This window comes from Hyperolius riggenbachi, chromosome 3 (genome assembly GCF_040937935.1).
Source record: "Hyperolius riggenbachi isolate aHypRig1 chromosome 3, aHypRig1.pri, whole genome shotgun sequence".
In the NCBI taxonomy this organism is placed as follows: domain Eukaryota; kingdom Metazoa; phylum Chordata; class Amphibia; order Anura; family Hyperoliidae; genus Hyperolius; species Hyperolius riggenbachi.
The window spans coordinates 424,495,321-424,512,368 of NC_090648.1; the positions used below are offsets into that span (position 1 = coordinate 424,495,321).

Below are 17,048 nucleotides of genomic sequence, written 5' to 3' on the forward strand. Positions count from 1 at the left end.
AGTGATATAGTACGTGCTAAAACTGCATGTGGTTTTGATTTTTCTCATCTCAAACCATTTTTGGTTGATGGCGTTGGGTGAAAAACTAGTGTGTACAGGTGTACCCTGACCTCTCCTCCAACAACTGGGCACTTGTGCTGGACTATTATTTTACTGTATTATTCCATGTTGTGTGGTTTTTGATTGTCCCACCCCTCCAAACAACAGAATTGTACAGGGTTCATTCCTAACCTGTTCCTAAAATGATCAATGACTATTATTTCAAGCAGGGCCTGCTTTACCATAAGGCATTGTAGGCATGTGCCTACAGGCGCCTGATGATGGAAAGGCGGCTCACTCCCCTCCCCAAGTGCCTCCCTCCATGCAGAGCCCTGATGAGAGTGTAAATGAGAGGTTACTCACCCTGCTCTCAGTATTCCACTGATGAGATTTCCCTCTAGCTACTTAATACTGAGGTTCCTCTAGCTACCCAATACTTTGGGGAACCTCTAGCTACTTAACCTCTTCACCTCAAAGGGTTTTTCTGCTCAAAAAACCAGAGCAGTTTTCACCCGTCAGCGCTCCTTCCATTCATTCACCTATAACTTTATTACTACTTATTACAGCGAAACAATCTATATCTTGTTTTTTTTGGCCACTGTATAGGCTTTCTTTGGGGGGTACTTTTTGCTAAAAATTATTTTCTTCTAACTCAGTTTTAATAAGAAGAATAAGAAAAAAATTGAAAAAAAACATTATTTCTCAGTTTTCAGCCATTATATTTTCAAAATGAAACATGCTACCGTAATTAAAACCCACACATTTTATTTTCCTGTTTGTATCGTTTATTGCAACGTTTAAACTTTTTCCCTAGTACAATGTATGGCGCCAATATTTCATTTGGAAATAAAGGTGCATTTTTTAAGTTTTGCGTCTATCCCCAATTACAGGCCCATAATTTATAAAGTAATTGTAGTATACAGTTTTTGTATACATATTAAAAAAGTTCAGTCCCTAAGGTAACTATTTATGTATTTTTTTTTAATTTTGTAATTTTTTTTTTATTAAAAAAAAAAAAAAAAAAAGGTAACTTTAGGGGAGTGTGGGAGGTCAGGGGTTAATAATAATAATAAAAAAGGTAACTAGGGATAATAAACTGAAAAAAAAAAAGGGGGATGTAATATTACAATTTGGCCACAAGATGTCCTCAGTAGTGACTTCAGCTCCGTACTGTTTGTACGGAAACGGAAGCACTACGCATACGGAATGAATGAATGGCCGAGCCGTCTGTATAGACGGCTGCAGCCATTCACACAGGGAATTAGATCAATGAATGGGATTTGTTTTCCCATTCATTGATCTAGCGACGGGCGATCGGCGGTACCGAGCGCGGGGGGGGGGGGGGGGTGCCGGGAGGGACGTAGTACCTACGTCCCTGCACAGAGTTATGGCAGTTTGCAGGGACGTAGTTACTCGTCCCGGGGGAGGGGAAATGGTTAAAATTGATGGTACCTCTGGCTACCTAATAATAAGGGGTAGCTACCTGACGGGCAAGTGAAGTAAGTGAGACGTGAAAGCTAGCACACTCGCGGCGCACTTTGTTGGGGGTTGTAGGTTCATGGAGGGCAAAGTCTAAGGTGCCAGAATATCTGTGCCCATAGGCTCTTGGAAGGTAAATCTGAGCCTGGTTTCAAGCAACAATTATTTAGCCCTTTCGGGACCGGCTGGCGGCTGCCTAACTCCCCTTAAGGATCAGGTGATTTTGCATGGGGGGGTGCGTTTGGGTGGGGTCAGGCAGCCGGATCCCTGGTACGGCTAAGCATGGTGTCCCCAGTGTGGCCAGGTGTCCCCCTTACTGCAAGCAGCCTTTAGTCACCTCCCAGGCTCCAGCAATGAGCAGCTGTGGACCTATCTGCTCTGGCCGGCATCCCTGCTTGTACTGCTGCTAAAGTCCTGGGTCGCGGCTTGATGACGTCATCAAGCCAGGACCCGACACTTACGTCAGAGCATGCGGGGATGCCGGCCAGAGCGGAGGGGAGCACCAATCCCTGGGGGAAGGTCAGGTTAAGGTGTGTATGAAGGTTTTTTTTTTTTGTTTCCCACAGAGGGCAAAAGAATTGTAAAGTTAAAAGAATCAATTGATAAAAATAGATTGCACAGAATAAGATAACATTTATTTAGCTGCATAGCAATAGGGGATGCAGAGGCTGCCCTCCTTCATCTATTTTATCAGCTTTTTATTGGTGCTTTGCTGAAATTGAACACCTCTATATGTGCATTTAATATTGGTAATCCTTAACAAGCTATTTTATTACTCTGATTACACCTCTGATTGACTACACTGCAGCTGTCCTTGGTAGGTTTTGGGGCTCCATATCAATAGAGTGCTTGGGGCCCCATGTAAAACTCACATCCGAGCCCCAAACTCCTAAGTCACGCCATTGCTTTTATTGTGTGAAAATTGTTCATTTCACTGGACTGACTAGCTGGAAAACTTTGATCTGAATTTCTGTATATGCAGTATAAGCTTTTACTCTGAGCCTGCACTGATAGTAAACTAGCTGCAGTGCCTGCTACCTCTACTATGTATAGTATAATTTTACTCTGTACCTATACTGATACTAAACTAGCCGCAGTGTGTGCAGATCTCTGCTACCTAACACAGTACAATCTAAAGCTCAACACACACCATACAATCTTGGTTGTACAGATTTACCAAATCTATGTAGTATAAGGGCCAACAGATTGAAAATACCTGGAATGATTGATTGGATAAGCTCTTATACTACATGAAAGTGGTAAGATTGAACAATCAAGATTGTATGGTGTGTGTTGAGCCTAAGCCAGATATCTCCAAAGTCCGGCCCGAGGGACAAATGTGGTCCGCTAAGCCATTTCTGGTGGCCCCCACAGTTTTTAATTCCATGCAGTGCGCAGGCCATAGCTGTGGTGCGTCATGCAGGGGCCAGCAGCAGCCACTGGTTAGCGGAAGCAGGAAAAAGGGCGCATATGGCTAATGGACAAAAAGGGCGCCGCCATAGGCTGCAATGCAAAATTAGGGCGCCCGAGAAATAGCGGTTACAGGGATTGTGTTAACAAAAGTTTTTGTTTATAGAATAAAGTTTATTACAAATATCGTTTACAAATTCATTTTTGACTTTTGGTTTTACTTACTTTTTCGGTTTTTAAATTTCGCTTTCAGGACTGTAACAAGTACATTTTTGTTCACACTTATTTTATGGTTTTAAAATTCATTTTCATACGTATAATGCTTAAATCTAATTTTCAACCTTATTGTATTGGAAATACATCGCTTTTGGTAATAACCTTGTTTTCAGAATTATAATGCGCCGATTATAGTTTTCAGATTTATTATCTTACTAATATATCGCTTTTAATATTACCGTTATTTTAAGATTTTTAATGTGTACATGATTGTAAGGCTATTTATTCTATTATACATATATATCTTTTTCTATTTATAATGTTTTTAATGTGTATGTGATTTTAAGGCTATTTATTCTATTAAAAATATATAAATTATTCTATTCATGTTATTTGTAGTGAAGTGCAGGGGTTGGACAAAATAATGGAAACACCAAACATTTTGGCATCATTATTTTTGAACATGTTTTAAGCAATCAAAACTTGACATATGTTACATTTTTTTGTTTATTATTTTTGCTATTTGATATGTTTAATTAAAATTATTGTCTTTTTACAGATATTTAAACCAAAGTTGGTTATAATTTGTAAAAATGGCAGATCTCTCAGACTTTCAAAGAGGCCAAATTGTTGGTGCTTGTATGGCAGGCGCTACTGTAACAGAAACTGCCCAAATGCTTGGCATTTCAAGAGGTACTATCTCAAAAGTAATGACTGCCTATGAAAGAGAAGGAAAAACATCCTCAGCTAAGCACAGTTGTGGCCGAAAGTCGAAGTTGTCTGCGAGAGACCATCAGATTTAAATTGTTAGAAAACCTCGCAAGACCACGGCTCCTAAAATCACTGCAGAGCTGAATGAACACCTACAGAACTCAGAAAGAGTAGGGTTAGGTATAGTTACAGTACAATATATGAAATACTAGCTGGACGCCCGGCGTTGCCCGGGTATGTATTTGGCTAGTGTTGGCTCTGCCCACTTTTCCTAACCCTAACACACAATTACTCAATGACCAAGTTTGTGAGCTTTGCGGTCTTTGGCATCAATGACCTGCATTAAAATGAAACCAATCATATTGGCTGTTTGTGGCTCCACCCCCTTTTATAAATGTAGACCCCAGTCACCCAATGATCAACTGTACCAGGTTTGAGGCTTGTGCCATTAACAGTGCAAGAATGGCAGCAATTAAATATTCCCCTGAAAAATCAGTAGGTACTTTTATTGCCTTTTGTAGGCTCCACCCACTTTTCTGAATAATAATCCCAGTCACCCAGTAACAGTGCAAGAATGGCAGCAGTGTAAATATTCCCCTTGAAAATCAATAGGTTAATTTTGATTGGCTTTTATAGACTCCACCCACCTTTCTGAATATTAATCCCAGTCACCCAGTAACCAACTGTGCAAAGTTTGAGAACCCTACCATTAACAGTGTAAGAATGGCTGCTGTTTACATTTTCCCAGTGAAATTTGTATTTGTCTCTGCCCACTTATGACCCGGCGTTGCCCGCTTATGTATTTGGCTGGTGTTGGCTGTGCCCACTTTTCTAATCCTCACACACAATGAATCAATTACTCAATTACCAAGTTTGTGAGCTTTGCAGTGTTTGGCATCAATAATTTGCATTGGAATGAAACAAATCTAATTGGCTGTTTGTGGCCCCACCCCCTTTCTGAAATTGAACCCTAGTCACCCAATGATCAACTGTACCAGGTTTGAGGCTTGTGCCATTAACAGTGCAAGAATGGCAGCAATGTAAATATTCCCCTTGAAAATCAATAGGTTAATTCTTATTGGCTTTTATAGACTCCACCCACTTTTCTGAATATTAATCCCAGTCACCCAGTAACCAACTGTGCAAAGTTTGAGAACCCTACCATTAACAGTGTAAGAATGGCTGCTGTTTACATTTTCCCTGCAAAATTTGTATTTGTCTCCACCCACTTATGACCCGGCGTTGCCCTTTTATGTATTTGGCTGGTGTTGGCTGTGCCCACTTTTTTAACCCTAACACACAATTAATCAATTACCAAGTTTGTGATCTTTGTGGTGTTTGGCATCAATAATGTGCATTGAAATGAAACAAATTTAATTGGCTGTTTGTGGCTCCACCCCCTTTCTGAAATTGAACCCTAGTCACCCAATGATCAACTGTACCAGGTTTGAGGCTTGTGCCATTAACAGTGCAAGAATGGCAGCAATGTAAATATTCCCCTTGAAAATCAATAGGTTAATTTTGATTGGCTTTTATAGACTCCACCCACCTTTCTGAATATTAATCCCAGTCACCCAACGACCAACTGTGCAAAGTTTGAGAACCCTACCATTAACAGTGTAAGAATGGCTGCAGTTTACATTTTCCGGTGAAATTTGTATTTGTCTCCGCCCCCTTTTTGGTTATGGGAATAAAAAGTATCCTATACTTTATTCCAGGTAATGTACTATGTGTGTGCCAAATTTCATTCAAATCCGTTCAGCCATTTTTGCGTGATCGAGTAACAAACATCCAAACATCCAAACATCCGAACTTTCCCATTTATTATATTAGTAGGATATACAATTTATTAAATTATGTATATTTACACAAGGGGGGGGGGGGGGGGGGGGGGCTAGAGGTTAGGGATAGGGAGAGATCTGTGTGAGAGTACAGTTAGGTATAGTCGCAGTAAAATACCTGCAATATCTACAATTGTATTACAATGCTTAATACAAGTGTAAATATAGTTTTTTGTTATAGACGGTATTTTGCCGTTTCATTTCTGTGTATTCAACATATTTAGCACTTGATTTTTGTTTATAAGCTATAAACGAAAAATATTGTTTTACATAAAAATGTATAATTTGGGCTATATCCAGCGCCCTTTTTTCCAAGCGCCTTTTTTGTATGTACGTTTGGTTAGCAGCTGGCCAGCTGCCACTGTGCTTACGGCACACGGTATATGGGTTATTTGCCATGGAAATGTTTTATTTGGCAAAATTTCACAAGCATAGTGTACCTAGGGCAATCAGCAAAAATTGTGTTTAGCACTCTCAAGAACAGCTATATGACCCTTAAAAAGTTTGGACACTCCTGGTCTAAGCTGAGTGCTTGTATTAACCTCCTTGCCGGTTATCCCGAGCTCAGCTCGGGGTAACCTGCACAGGAGGATTTCTCAGGCCCCGCTGGGCCGATTTGCATAATTTTTTTTCCTACACGCAGCTAGCACTTTGCGTACGCGATCGCCGCCGCTCGCCGCCGATTCGCTGCTACCCGCCGCGCCGAGCCGCCCCCCTGCCCCAGACCCCTTCGCAGCCTGGCCAATCAGTGCCAGGCAGCGCTGAAGGGGGAGTTCGGGATTCCCTGTGACGTCCCGACGTCTATGACGTCGGTGACGTCATCCCGCCCCGTCGCCTGGGCTCGCTACATGATTTAACCCCCAGAGACCCAAATATAGAAAAAAACTTCAAAAAAATGTTTCAACCTTTCACATGTTGTTATAGGAGGCTTGTGATGCCTAAATCAGTGTTTTTTTTTTTATTTTGACATTTTAGTAACTTTTTGGGAGGATGTTGTAAAATTGCAACGCTGGGCTTGTAGAGTAGCAGAAGTTCAATAGTATTACTCACACTCTGAACACATGTAAGGCCCGGTTCACATTAGCGGTTGTTTGCCAAACGGACCGGATGACCTGACCGGATCCGGACCGAATCCGGATCGGAACCGTACGGTTCTGATCCGGATCCGATCCGGATCCGGTCAGGTTGCATCAGGTAGTAATCAGGATGCGATCCGGATCCGTTTGGCAAAGTTAACGTAAAAAAAAAAAAAATGTTGGGGTCTGGGAGGTCAGCAGAAGGGGGACCTGTGGAATCAGGCCCTCTGCTGTTAGCACTCACCTCCACCTCCGACATGCTGCCAACATCCTGCCAACACCTCCAGCTCGTGCTGCTCCACTCCAAAATGCTTGCCCATGTGTCCCCAGCCAATATCGCCGCAAAAATCCGCATAGGAGGTGGGGTAGAACATCCGGATTTCTCAGTTAGTGTGTTGTGCGGCCTCCGGTTCCCATTTGTTTGTATTGGCCGGATGGTGCAGTCCGGCTCCGCCCCGGATACGGCTGCCGGAGGGGCCGGATGAAAAAATAGCGCATGTTGGAACGGAGGCCGGAGTCCGGATCCGGCCCGGATCCGGTCCGGCTCCGGTTCTGCAGAACGGACCCATGTGAACGGACGCATAGGCTTTAATTGCTATGCCGTGCGTCCGTTCCGTCCGTTCTGCAGGCGGTGCGGCTCCGGCACGGCGATTCCGGAGGGCCACCGCAAGTGTGAACCGGGCCTAAGGAACAATTAAGTTATTTTTTACTTTACAGTTTATAAAGACCCACATAAGTTCATGTATATGCACAATAACAACAGTATAATAAAGAAAAAAATTAATTTGTATTATCAATTTAATACAAAAAATGAGTATCATATAAAAAAAACCCACTGGATCCAGACTATGGCCTCGATTCATCAAGTGTTACCGAACGCTTTCCGAATGCTTTATCGAGCGTTCGGTAATTTAGCGCAAGCATGTAGCGGAAGTTAGTATTCATGAATGACATCGCAGGTCAATATCGTGCGTGCGGTAATTGTGCGGTAAATTTTCCGAAACTAGTATTCAAGAAGCAGAAAGGGGGCATGTCAGGGCGGTAAATTCCAAGTGCAGTATCGCCTGCACTGCCCTGTCGTTATTTATGTTTCTGCTGTCGGTGTATTTAACCGAAACCTGTACTGAGTAAAATTATTTAAAATAAGCACATGATGTAGCTGCAAATGAATATTACATCCTTACCTTTCCTCTCAGAAGCTCACCGTTTTCTTCTTATAGTGATCCCTTCCAGTTCTAACAAGATTGTCAGGACTGAAATATACCAGTTGCTGTCAGTTATATATCAGTTATATATCAGCTGCTGTCAGTTACAACTGAATGTGCAAGGTAATGTCCATGTTTCTCTATGGCTCAAGTGGGCAATATTACAGTTTAATAGTGTGCTGACCAGGAAGCTGTTATGGGGTAATGGCCTTTTGGCCCATGAATTTACTCCAAAGGCTCTATACAGTAGGTAGAGACATACATAAATTAAACAAATTAGCTAATTGCCAGCACCTAACCACAGGTATACAAAAACTCGAATTAAATTAGCTGTTAAAGAACAGGTGGTAACAGGGGATAACAGTTGATACAACAGGGCAAAAAAAAAGGTTAGGAAGTCTGCAAGCAGGACCCTGTGATGTACAAATTGGGTGCCTGTTTACAGTGGATGCATCAAACAATGAAAAATGTCATCAATTACCATATGTATTGGCAGGTCTGAGGGCTGCAGGAGATAGGCATTTGTGGAAGTTCCAATGACTTTCCTGTCAGGCAGGAACAGCCAGGTTTGATATTAAGGCCTGGTGCACACCAAAAACCGATAGCAGATCCGCAAAACGCTAGCGGTTTTTGAAACGCTTTTTCTTATTTTTAGGAAGCGTTTCACCTAGTGTTTTGCGTTTTTGGGTAGCGTTTTTGGTGTAGTAGATTTCATATAATGTTACAGTAAAGCTGTTACTGAACAGCTTCTGTAACAAAAACACCTGCAAAACCGCTCTGAACTGGCGTTTTTCAAAGCGGTTTGCGTGTTTCCTATACTTAACATTGGAGGCAGCAACGCCTCCGCAATCCAAAAAATTCCTCACCCCGGGAGTATGCGTTTCAGCATAATGCCTCCCGCTCTGTGATCCACCCCATTGAAATACATTACCCACGCGTTTTCACAGCCGCAAGCGGCTGTAAAAACGCGAGAAAACCTGCTCGGTGTGCACCAGCCCTAATGCTGGGCATACACGGCTCGATGCCCCCTTATCAATCGAGCCGCTGATGGCTCGATTGATAATATCCGACGTGTCCGATCACCGCGGGGATTGATTCCGTGCTCGAAACCCGCGGCCGGACAATAACAGCGAATCGAGCGGGAGATAAGAAGCGCCGGTGGGGACGAGTGGGAATCGATCCGGGTGCACGCGCGGACAAGCGGGGACGCAGCGGGAGTCGATCCGGCGGCTAATCGGCCGCCAGATTGACCCGTGTATTCCCAGCATTAGTCCATGTTTCATGTTTCAACTTCACACTTTCCATTCCACAACTCTTATCAGGTAGACAAATTATTCAATTAGTCATGCAAACCCCTTCATCCTTGCCTCAAAGAAAACTATCACCTTCTCAAGTTTACTATGCAGACAAAATCTTGCTACCACTATGACCCACTGAAGAACTGAACAATAGGTCCTATTAGTAATGTACATGAGGTTTTAAAAAGAAGAGAATGGGGGAGGGGTTTTTTTTTAGCCTTAAATGTGATGTTGTAATATTACAACACTGGGTCTCTGCGTGTTATAAAAAAATAAATTTAAAAAAAGTGCGGCGCTGCCTCCTTGCCGGATTTTTTAGACCGGCAAGGAGGTTAATAGTAAACTTGCTGCACTGTGTGCTTATCTCTTCCCATCGCGGTGTTCCCTAAAGCTACGGCACAGCGCGGCACGACCACAGGCGCAAGCAGCAATGGAAAGGGCCCCTTAATTGCACTAATTACGCCTGTATTGATATTAAATTTGCATACTAACTGCTATTTGGGGTGTTAGTGGTGGGGTGTTGGACAGAGTCTACCTTTTACTGCTATCTGAGGGTGGGTGGTAAGAGAAAGGCTACCTAATACTGCAGGGGCATAAGAAGAAGCCACCAAGTGAAATTGTCATAGTGCACATGGGGGGGGGGGGGGGGGAGATAGGGAATGAAGTCACGTACATCATTCCTTAACCCCCACAGAGTAAGCGCTGGGAACAGTGTGATATTTACCTGCTTTAGCATACTTCACAACCTTTTCAGTTAAGAAAGAGAGATGCTTTAAAGGGACCCTGAGCAGTAGATACAAATTAAATCGGTACTTACCTGGGGCTTCCTCCAGCTCACCGTAGGCCGTGAAGATCCACGGCGGCAAGACTTCCTGAACGGTGGCGCTCCGCGTCATCATGCCGGCTGCTACACTGTCGCCACTAGCCTAGCAAAGCTTTTTTGACATCTTGCTAATACAATAAAAGAGCATAAATACTAATTGGTGGTGCCAGCCTTCATCCTTTTTCTGGATCGTGGACCCTGGAGTACGAGGGTCTTTTGGGCTTGGGCACACCAGTCCCTAATTTCTGTGAGTGTTACTCCATTCCACTGTTTTTCATGTACGAATACTAATAAGCTGACACATGATTGCAATCCAGCGGTTCTGGAGGTGTACATCAAAGGGATGATTTGCATATTCAGCAGTGATGCATTGTGGGACACCTCATATAGTCATTCTAAGGCCACCAGTGAAAGTCAAAGATCCCTTCTGATCACTGTCCACATACTGATTGTGGCCAACACAGGCAAACACAGTCGCCCAGCAACAGACAACTGAAGAATTAGGCTTTCTGGGGCTCGGTAAATCAAGCTGCCGACATTAAACAAAGAGTCTACTAGCTGCAAATTCTGAGTCATCCAGCAGACGCATCACAGATTTACACAGAGAAAAAGATTGCCAAATGTGTTTTAAAGTAAGATTTAATTGCCTTACATCCTTCTTCTATATTAAATTCCCATCTTCCCCTTTGAGTTACAAAAGCCGTGTTTCACGCAGCAGGTGATCCCTGGGCTGATATGTGAGGTAAAATATCCTCTGAGCTCCAATTCCAGATAAATCTTTGCTCGATCATAAGACCCTGCATATAACAGTAAAGTACTGGGAAGCACTGATCCAGCACTATAATAACCAAAAGTCTGCTCAGTTACAGACTGCCCAGCAAGCTCATGGTGAACCAGAATTCCTAGGAGTGTGCAAGGGGCTAAAAACAACCAAAATTGATCATGTGCGCTTGCGTCCCGAACGCACAGCCATACGCGTTGCCTAATGTGAACGAGGCCTAAGGCCGTTCACACTTATTAAAATGTATGTGTGTCGTGTGGAAATGCAATCTTGTGTTTTTACACATCTAATGTATTTCTGTGGCATCTCTTTTGACCTACATTTATTTTTCATGCGTTGTGCAATTTTTCATGCATTTACAGTGATGCATTTATCCATATGCAACTTGCATTTAATGTAAGTCAAAAGAAACACAGAAAAAAACACATTTATTTTTTTGAAAATAGCATCTGATTTAGAAGTTAATTAGATATATTCTAATGTAGATAAACTGCATTGGTATGCACAGAAAAACATACCGTATTTTTCGGACTATAAGACGCTCCGGACTATAAGACGCACCCAGGTTTAGATGACAAAAACCAGGGAAAAAAAATATATATACTAAACCTGCTGCATTTATAGTGCAGGGGTGTCTTGTAGACCTTTTTCCCGAAAGCTGTCCCTGTCTAAGCTTCAGTGCCCAGCTCCACTCACCCCTCCTGCCCCCACCAGCCAGACTAAGTACCCTACATTAACCTCTGATGCCCCAGGAGTAACATTGCACTACACTACGTTACATTTATTCCTGATGCACCACACCAGTTACTACACTGCACTAACCCACCCCTGCGGCCCTGCCAGTAACCTTGCGCTACACTACACTACATGACACTAGTCCCATGTCACCACAAGTTACTACACTACACCACCTCTGCTGCCTTATCAGTAACACTACACTACATCAAACTAACCCCTGCCTCCCCTACCTGCTACACCAACTTAACATTACAAATGCAAAGTGGATGATCTTACCTATCCAGGTGTCCATCCACACACTCTGTCCTTTCCCAACAGCACGATCCAAGCATCTCTGCTTACTGGCTGCTGTCTTCCAATCTCCCTGTACTGGCGGTGGTTGGAGCTGAAGAGGGGCAATGCAAGCAGTGCCCGTCATTAATCCCCCTGTATTGGCGGTGGTGGGGCAGAAGAGCGGTGATCCATGTGGTTTCAGTGGCTGTCATTCATCCCCTTGTACTGGCCGCGGTGGGGCAGAGGAGCAGTGATCTACGTGGTGGTGCAGCTGTCAATCATCCCCCTTGTACTGGCGGCGGTGGGGCAGAGGAGCGGCGATCCACGTGGTGGCTGCAGCTGTCAATCATCCCCCTTGTACTGGCGGCGGTGGGGCAGAGGAATGGCGATCCACGTGGTGGCTGCAGCTGTCAATCACCCCCCTTGTACTGGCCGCGGCAGGGCAGAGGAGCAGCGATCCACGTGGTTCCAGCGGCTGCCAATAATCCCCCTTGTACTGGTCGCAGTGGGACAAAGGAGCGGCAATCCACGTGGTTCCAGCGGCTACCAATCATCCCCCTTGTACTGGCGGCGGTGGGACAGAGGAGCGGCGATCCATGTGGCTGCAGAGGCTGTAACGCGTACTGATGCCCTTGTACTTCTTTGTTTACCGGCGCCCCCTCATGACCATGTGCGTCAAACGTCATGAGGGGGCGCCGGTAAACAAGGAAATATAAAGGCATCAGTACTCATTACAGCCTCTGCGGCCACGTGGATCGCCGCTCCTCTGCCCCACCGCCGCCAGTACAAGGGGGATGATTGACAGCTGCAGCCACCACGTGGATCGCCGTTCCTCTGCCCCGCCGCGGCCAGTACAAGGGGGATGATTGACAGCTGCAGCCACCACGTGGATCGCCGTTCCTCTGCCCCGCTGCGGCCAGTACAAGGGGGATGATTGACAGCTGCAGCCACCACGTGGATCGCCGTTCCTCTGCCCTGCCGCGGCCAGTACAAGGGGGATGATTGACAGCTGCAGCCACCACGTGGATCGCCGTTCCTCTGCCCCACCGCCGCCAGTACAAGGGGGATGATTGGCAGCCGCTGGCACCACGTGGATCGCCGCTCCTCTGGCCCACCGCAACCAATACAAGGGGGATGATTGGCAGCCGCTGGAACCACGTGGATCGCCGCTTCTCTGGCCCACTGCCGCCAGTACAAGGGGGATGATTGACAGCTGCTGCAGCCACCACGTGGATCAATGCTCCTCTGCCCCACCGCGGCCAGTACAAGGGGATGAATGACAGCCACATGGATCAGTTCTGCATCGTTAGGTGACACATTCAGACTATAAGACGCAGGGACTTTTTCTCCCCACATTTGGGGGAGAAAAAGTGCGTCTTATAGTCCGAAAAATACGGTAATCCCAAAAAATTGCATTGAAAATGCCCACAACAGCACAAAATCAAATTAAAAGGGTACCTAGGCCAGAGCTCGAGACAAAAACGAAATATGTACCTGAGAAGAGTCTAGCCTCCTAATCCTATAGAGCAAGGATGTGAAACCAGTCCTTCGAGGGCTGAGGTCCTCACACATTTTTGACACAGCTCAAATGAATTGATGGGTCTGAATCAAGAAAGGTGTGGTCCATCAGGTAGAACACATGCCTCTCTTTCTCAGTCCATCCTAAACACGAGCATGGATCTGGCCCTCCAGGCCTGGAGTTCGACACCTGTGCTATAGAGGCTCCCTGGGTCCTCCCCACAGTGCCAGCACAGTAATGCAGAGCACGAGCTCCAAGCTTGTGCACGAGCGGCTCCAGCTTATAACACGCATGCGTGGCCGCACTTACACAGGCACAGTACGGCTGTGCTCATGCCTGGAGAAGAGCCCCGATCAGATTGTTAATAAGCTCTTGTTGGAAATCTTAGGGGAGTCCATGAGCAGCAGTGTGGGACTGGATTACACAGTTGGAAACTCTCTAAAGGATCCAGAGACTCCCCTATTTTTAGGTAAGTATTTCCGGAATTTGCATGGATGTGTGAACACTGGCACTGCAAAAATAATATTAAAGGGGCACTACAGCGAAAAACTGTAACATGTAAAATATGTGAAAACATATACAAATAAGAAGTACATTTTTCCAGAGTAAAATGAGCCATAAATTACTTTTCTCCTATAATGCTGTCACTAACAGTAGGCAGTAGAAATCTGTGACAGGTTTTGGACTAGTCCATCTCTTTATAGGGGTTTCTCAGCAAGGCTTTTATTCTTTATAAATATATTCCCTAAAAATGATTTAAACAATGATGCTGGCCAGCTTCCCTGCTCGCTACACAGTTTTTTGGCAGTTGGACCGAGCAACTGCCATTCACTAAGTGCTTTTGAAAATAAATATATCCCACAGAATCCCCTATAAAGAGATGGACTAGCCCAAAACCTGTCACTTCAGTCAGATTTCTACTACCTACTGTAAGTGACAGCAAAGTAAGAAAGAGAAAAGTAATTTATGGCTCATTTTACTCTGTACTTCTTATTCGTATATGTTTGCACATATTTTAAATTTTACAGTTTTTCGCTGTAGAGCCCCTTTAATTGGGCAGAGCCATGCAACTAATTACAACAGAGAGAAAATGTGTGCATCAACCAAGTGAACCTGACAAATCTGGCTTTGCAAATTTGGCCTATTGGCTAATCACGAGACATTGCTCATGCAAATATGCATTTGCTTTTGCATGCCTAAATATGCAGGGTCAAAAACCAAAACCGCAAAACAATCGCCCTGCGGGAATTAGTTCATGCTACATAGCACTATCCAGGGGCGCCACAAGGAGGCTTCCCATTGCGCCCCAGCCTCCCCCTCCGGGGTGCCGCTGTGTGGGTTCCAGGCGGTGAGAGAGCCTGGGACCCCCGCGGCCACCCGGTTGTATGGGGGCAATGGGAAGCCTCCTCGTGGCACCCTGGATAGTGCTATGTAGCATGAACTAATTCCCGCAGGGCGATTGTTTTGCGGTTTTTGGTTTTTGACCCTGCATATTTAGGCATGCAATTCCATTCCATTCCATTCCAAAGTCATCCCCAATGGATCACCACCCATGTAGGTTTCAGACTCCTTATGAATGTTCAGCCTGAACAGAGGTTTTAACCATTGTCCTGAGTACTCCTTTACTTTTTAAACAACTTCATAATACCCTGAATAAATCTTATTAAAATGTAGAAAAAAGCCAGAGAGTTCAGGTTTTCTTTTCTTTAATGATTTGAAGTTTTATGGATTATATTTCCTGCCATTAAGTGTAACAAGCGGAAAGAATTAGGGCACCCAGTAGCTCGTTATGCTGTCCAGAGCGAGTTCATTACTGTTCGGCATCACGGCTGTCCTGATGACACACTGGCTGTGTGGCTGCAGCCGGCACGAGAAAGGCGTTTAGAGGAGATTATAGCAGAAAGGGCAGACTCTCGCTGAGAAGATCATTCCCGTAATGTGAGTCCATTCTTCCAGGAGAGCGACCCGCGAGGTAGAACTTGGCTGTAACAAGTCTTCTAACACTTGAACAGTAAAGACATTTTTCTTTCTTGGCTCTTGCTCATTAGTGGAAGGTTGTCAACAAGAATAACGATAGAGCACAAACTTACAAAGGGATTTGGTGTTACCGCCAAGCCATAACCATTTTACCTTCTACGCTGACTTTACACAGTCTACTGATTTTTTAAACTATCTGCAGGATTTGCAGCAGATCTTGCCAATGTGAGGCAATATTAATTAGTATTGAATAAGGGAGTCTTGTAGCAGATCGGGCAATCTGACCAAAAGAACCAGGGCTTACCAAATCGCAGCATTTTTTGCTTTGCAAAGGAGCAAATTTAAAGTAAGCCTGAGATTAACTAAAAGGAAGAATTCATGCATACTTGGGGCTTTCTCCAGCCCTCTTTGGCCTGATCGCTCCCTCGCCACTGGCCTCCGCTTTCTGGATCCCTCATTATGATTCCCAGTAACTTTAGGAGTCAGGGCTTACTGCGCGTGGCTGGGAGCATTCTGTGCCTGCGCAGTAATACTGGAGAGTATGCTCAGCCGCCCTGTGCCAGCTGGCCCGACTGGCTGAAGTTACTGGGAGGATTGCGGAGGATCCAAGAGGTGGAGGATGGTTGCGAGGAAGCGATCAGGCCGAAGGAGGGTGGAGGAAGCCCTAGTAGTTGTGCATCTCACTACATAGACTTATACGCACAAGTGTCTGAGTGGTTTCATGTGAGCAGATCACTGTCTTACGGTTGTCACCTGTGACAACCTCACACAGAGGACACACATTCTCTACTGCAAAGCAGTTATGGTGAGAAATTTAATCTGACGTATATTGTTCTTTTTACTTTGAGGGTCACATCAAATTGACCCACCCTGCCGCTGGATCCAGAGAGGAGAGGATACACGCTTTAGCGGACCATGAAACATGTATTCAGTCCACCACTTTACTTCTGTTAAATGTCATTACTTAATATAAACCAGGATGGCTGTTAAAATTGACCTTGTTTTGTGGTTTAGATAAACAATGAAATGTACATCTCTTGTTGCTAGCACTGCAACTTGCTTTTTTTAACTTATAACATCTCAGTAATGTCATTATTGTTCCCCCAGTGTTTACATCTGGCCAGACTTGGACATCTCTGACACAAATAATTAACAGCTGAATTTTTTACAGCAATGTTAAATTTGTTTTTATTACCTTGCAAAGCTTGATCGGTGGCAAATTTCAGAAGAGCCATAAATGTTTTTGTGTGAGCCAGAGCTTAGCAGCCTGAAAAGCCTGCCCTATTCCCAACCTGCTGCAGATGTAGGACCTGCCTGTTGACTTCAAACACAGTCCCTTGTCCAAAATGTCATAATCTGAAAGAAGAACAGAGAAATTGTAAGGATGTGACCAGACTGATAATTGATCAGTATAGTCATGTGGCTATTTATTATAACTGAGATACTTTATAGATGAAACCAGTTAATTTTGCTTCTTTATCACTTAGCACTGAGGCTCCATGAAAATGAAGGGGAGGCAGAGGATCTGCTCCAAGATCAACTATATTAGTGTCAGAGTTAGCTTAGCTGAAGGGTTAAAGTTTAGAGTTAGGCCCTACAAATAAATTCAGCTCAAGGAGAACACATGAAGAATCATGTAATTGTTTGATTGGGTCACTGCCT

At 44.5% G+C, this 17,048-nt stretch overlaps 1 protein-coding gene across 6 annotated transcripts in view; it reads right to left on the bottom strand.

Annotated features, from left to right (window-relative positions):
• Nucleotides 1–17,048, bottom strand: part of LOC137564137 (intestine-specific homeobox-like) — a 974,377-nt gene that overhangs the window by 251,599 nt on the left and 705,730 nt on the right. For all 6 annotated transcript variants that reach the window (XM_068277567.1, XM_068277566.1, XM_068277568.1 and 3 more), the window contains one exon: nt 16,582–16,742. In XM_068277567.1, coding sequence (XP_068133668.1) covers nt 16,582–16,621 — 40 coding nt within the window. In that variant the 5' untranslated portion in view covers nt 16,622–16,742. The remainder of the gene's footprint in view (nt 1–16,581; nt 16,743–17,048) is intronic.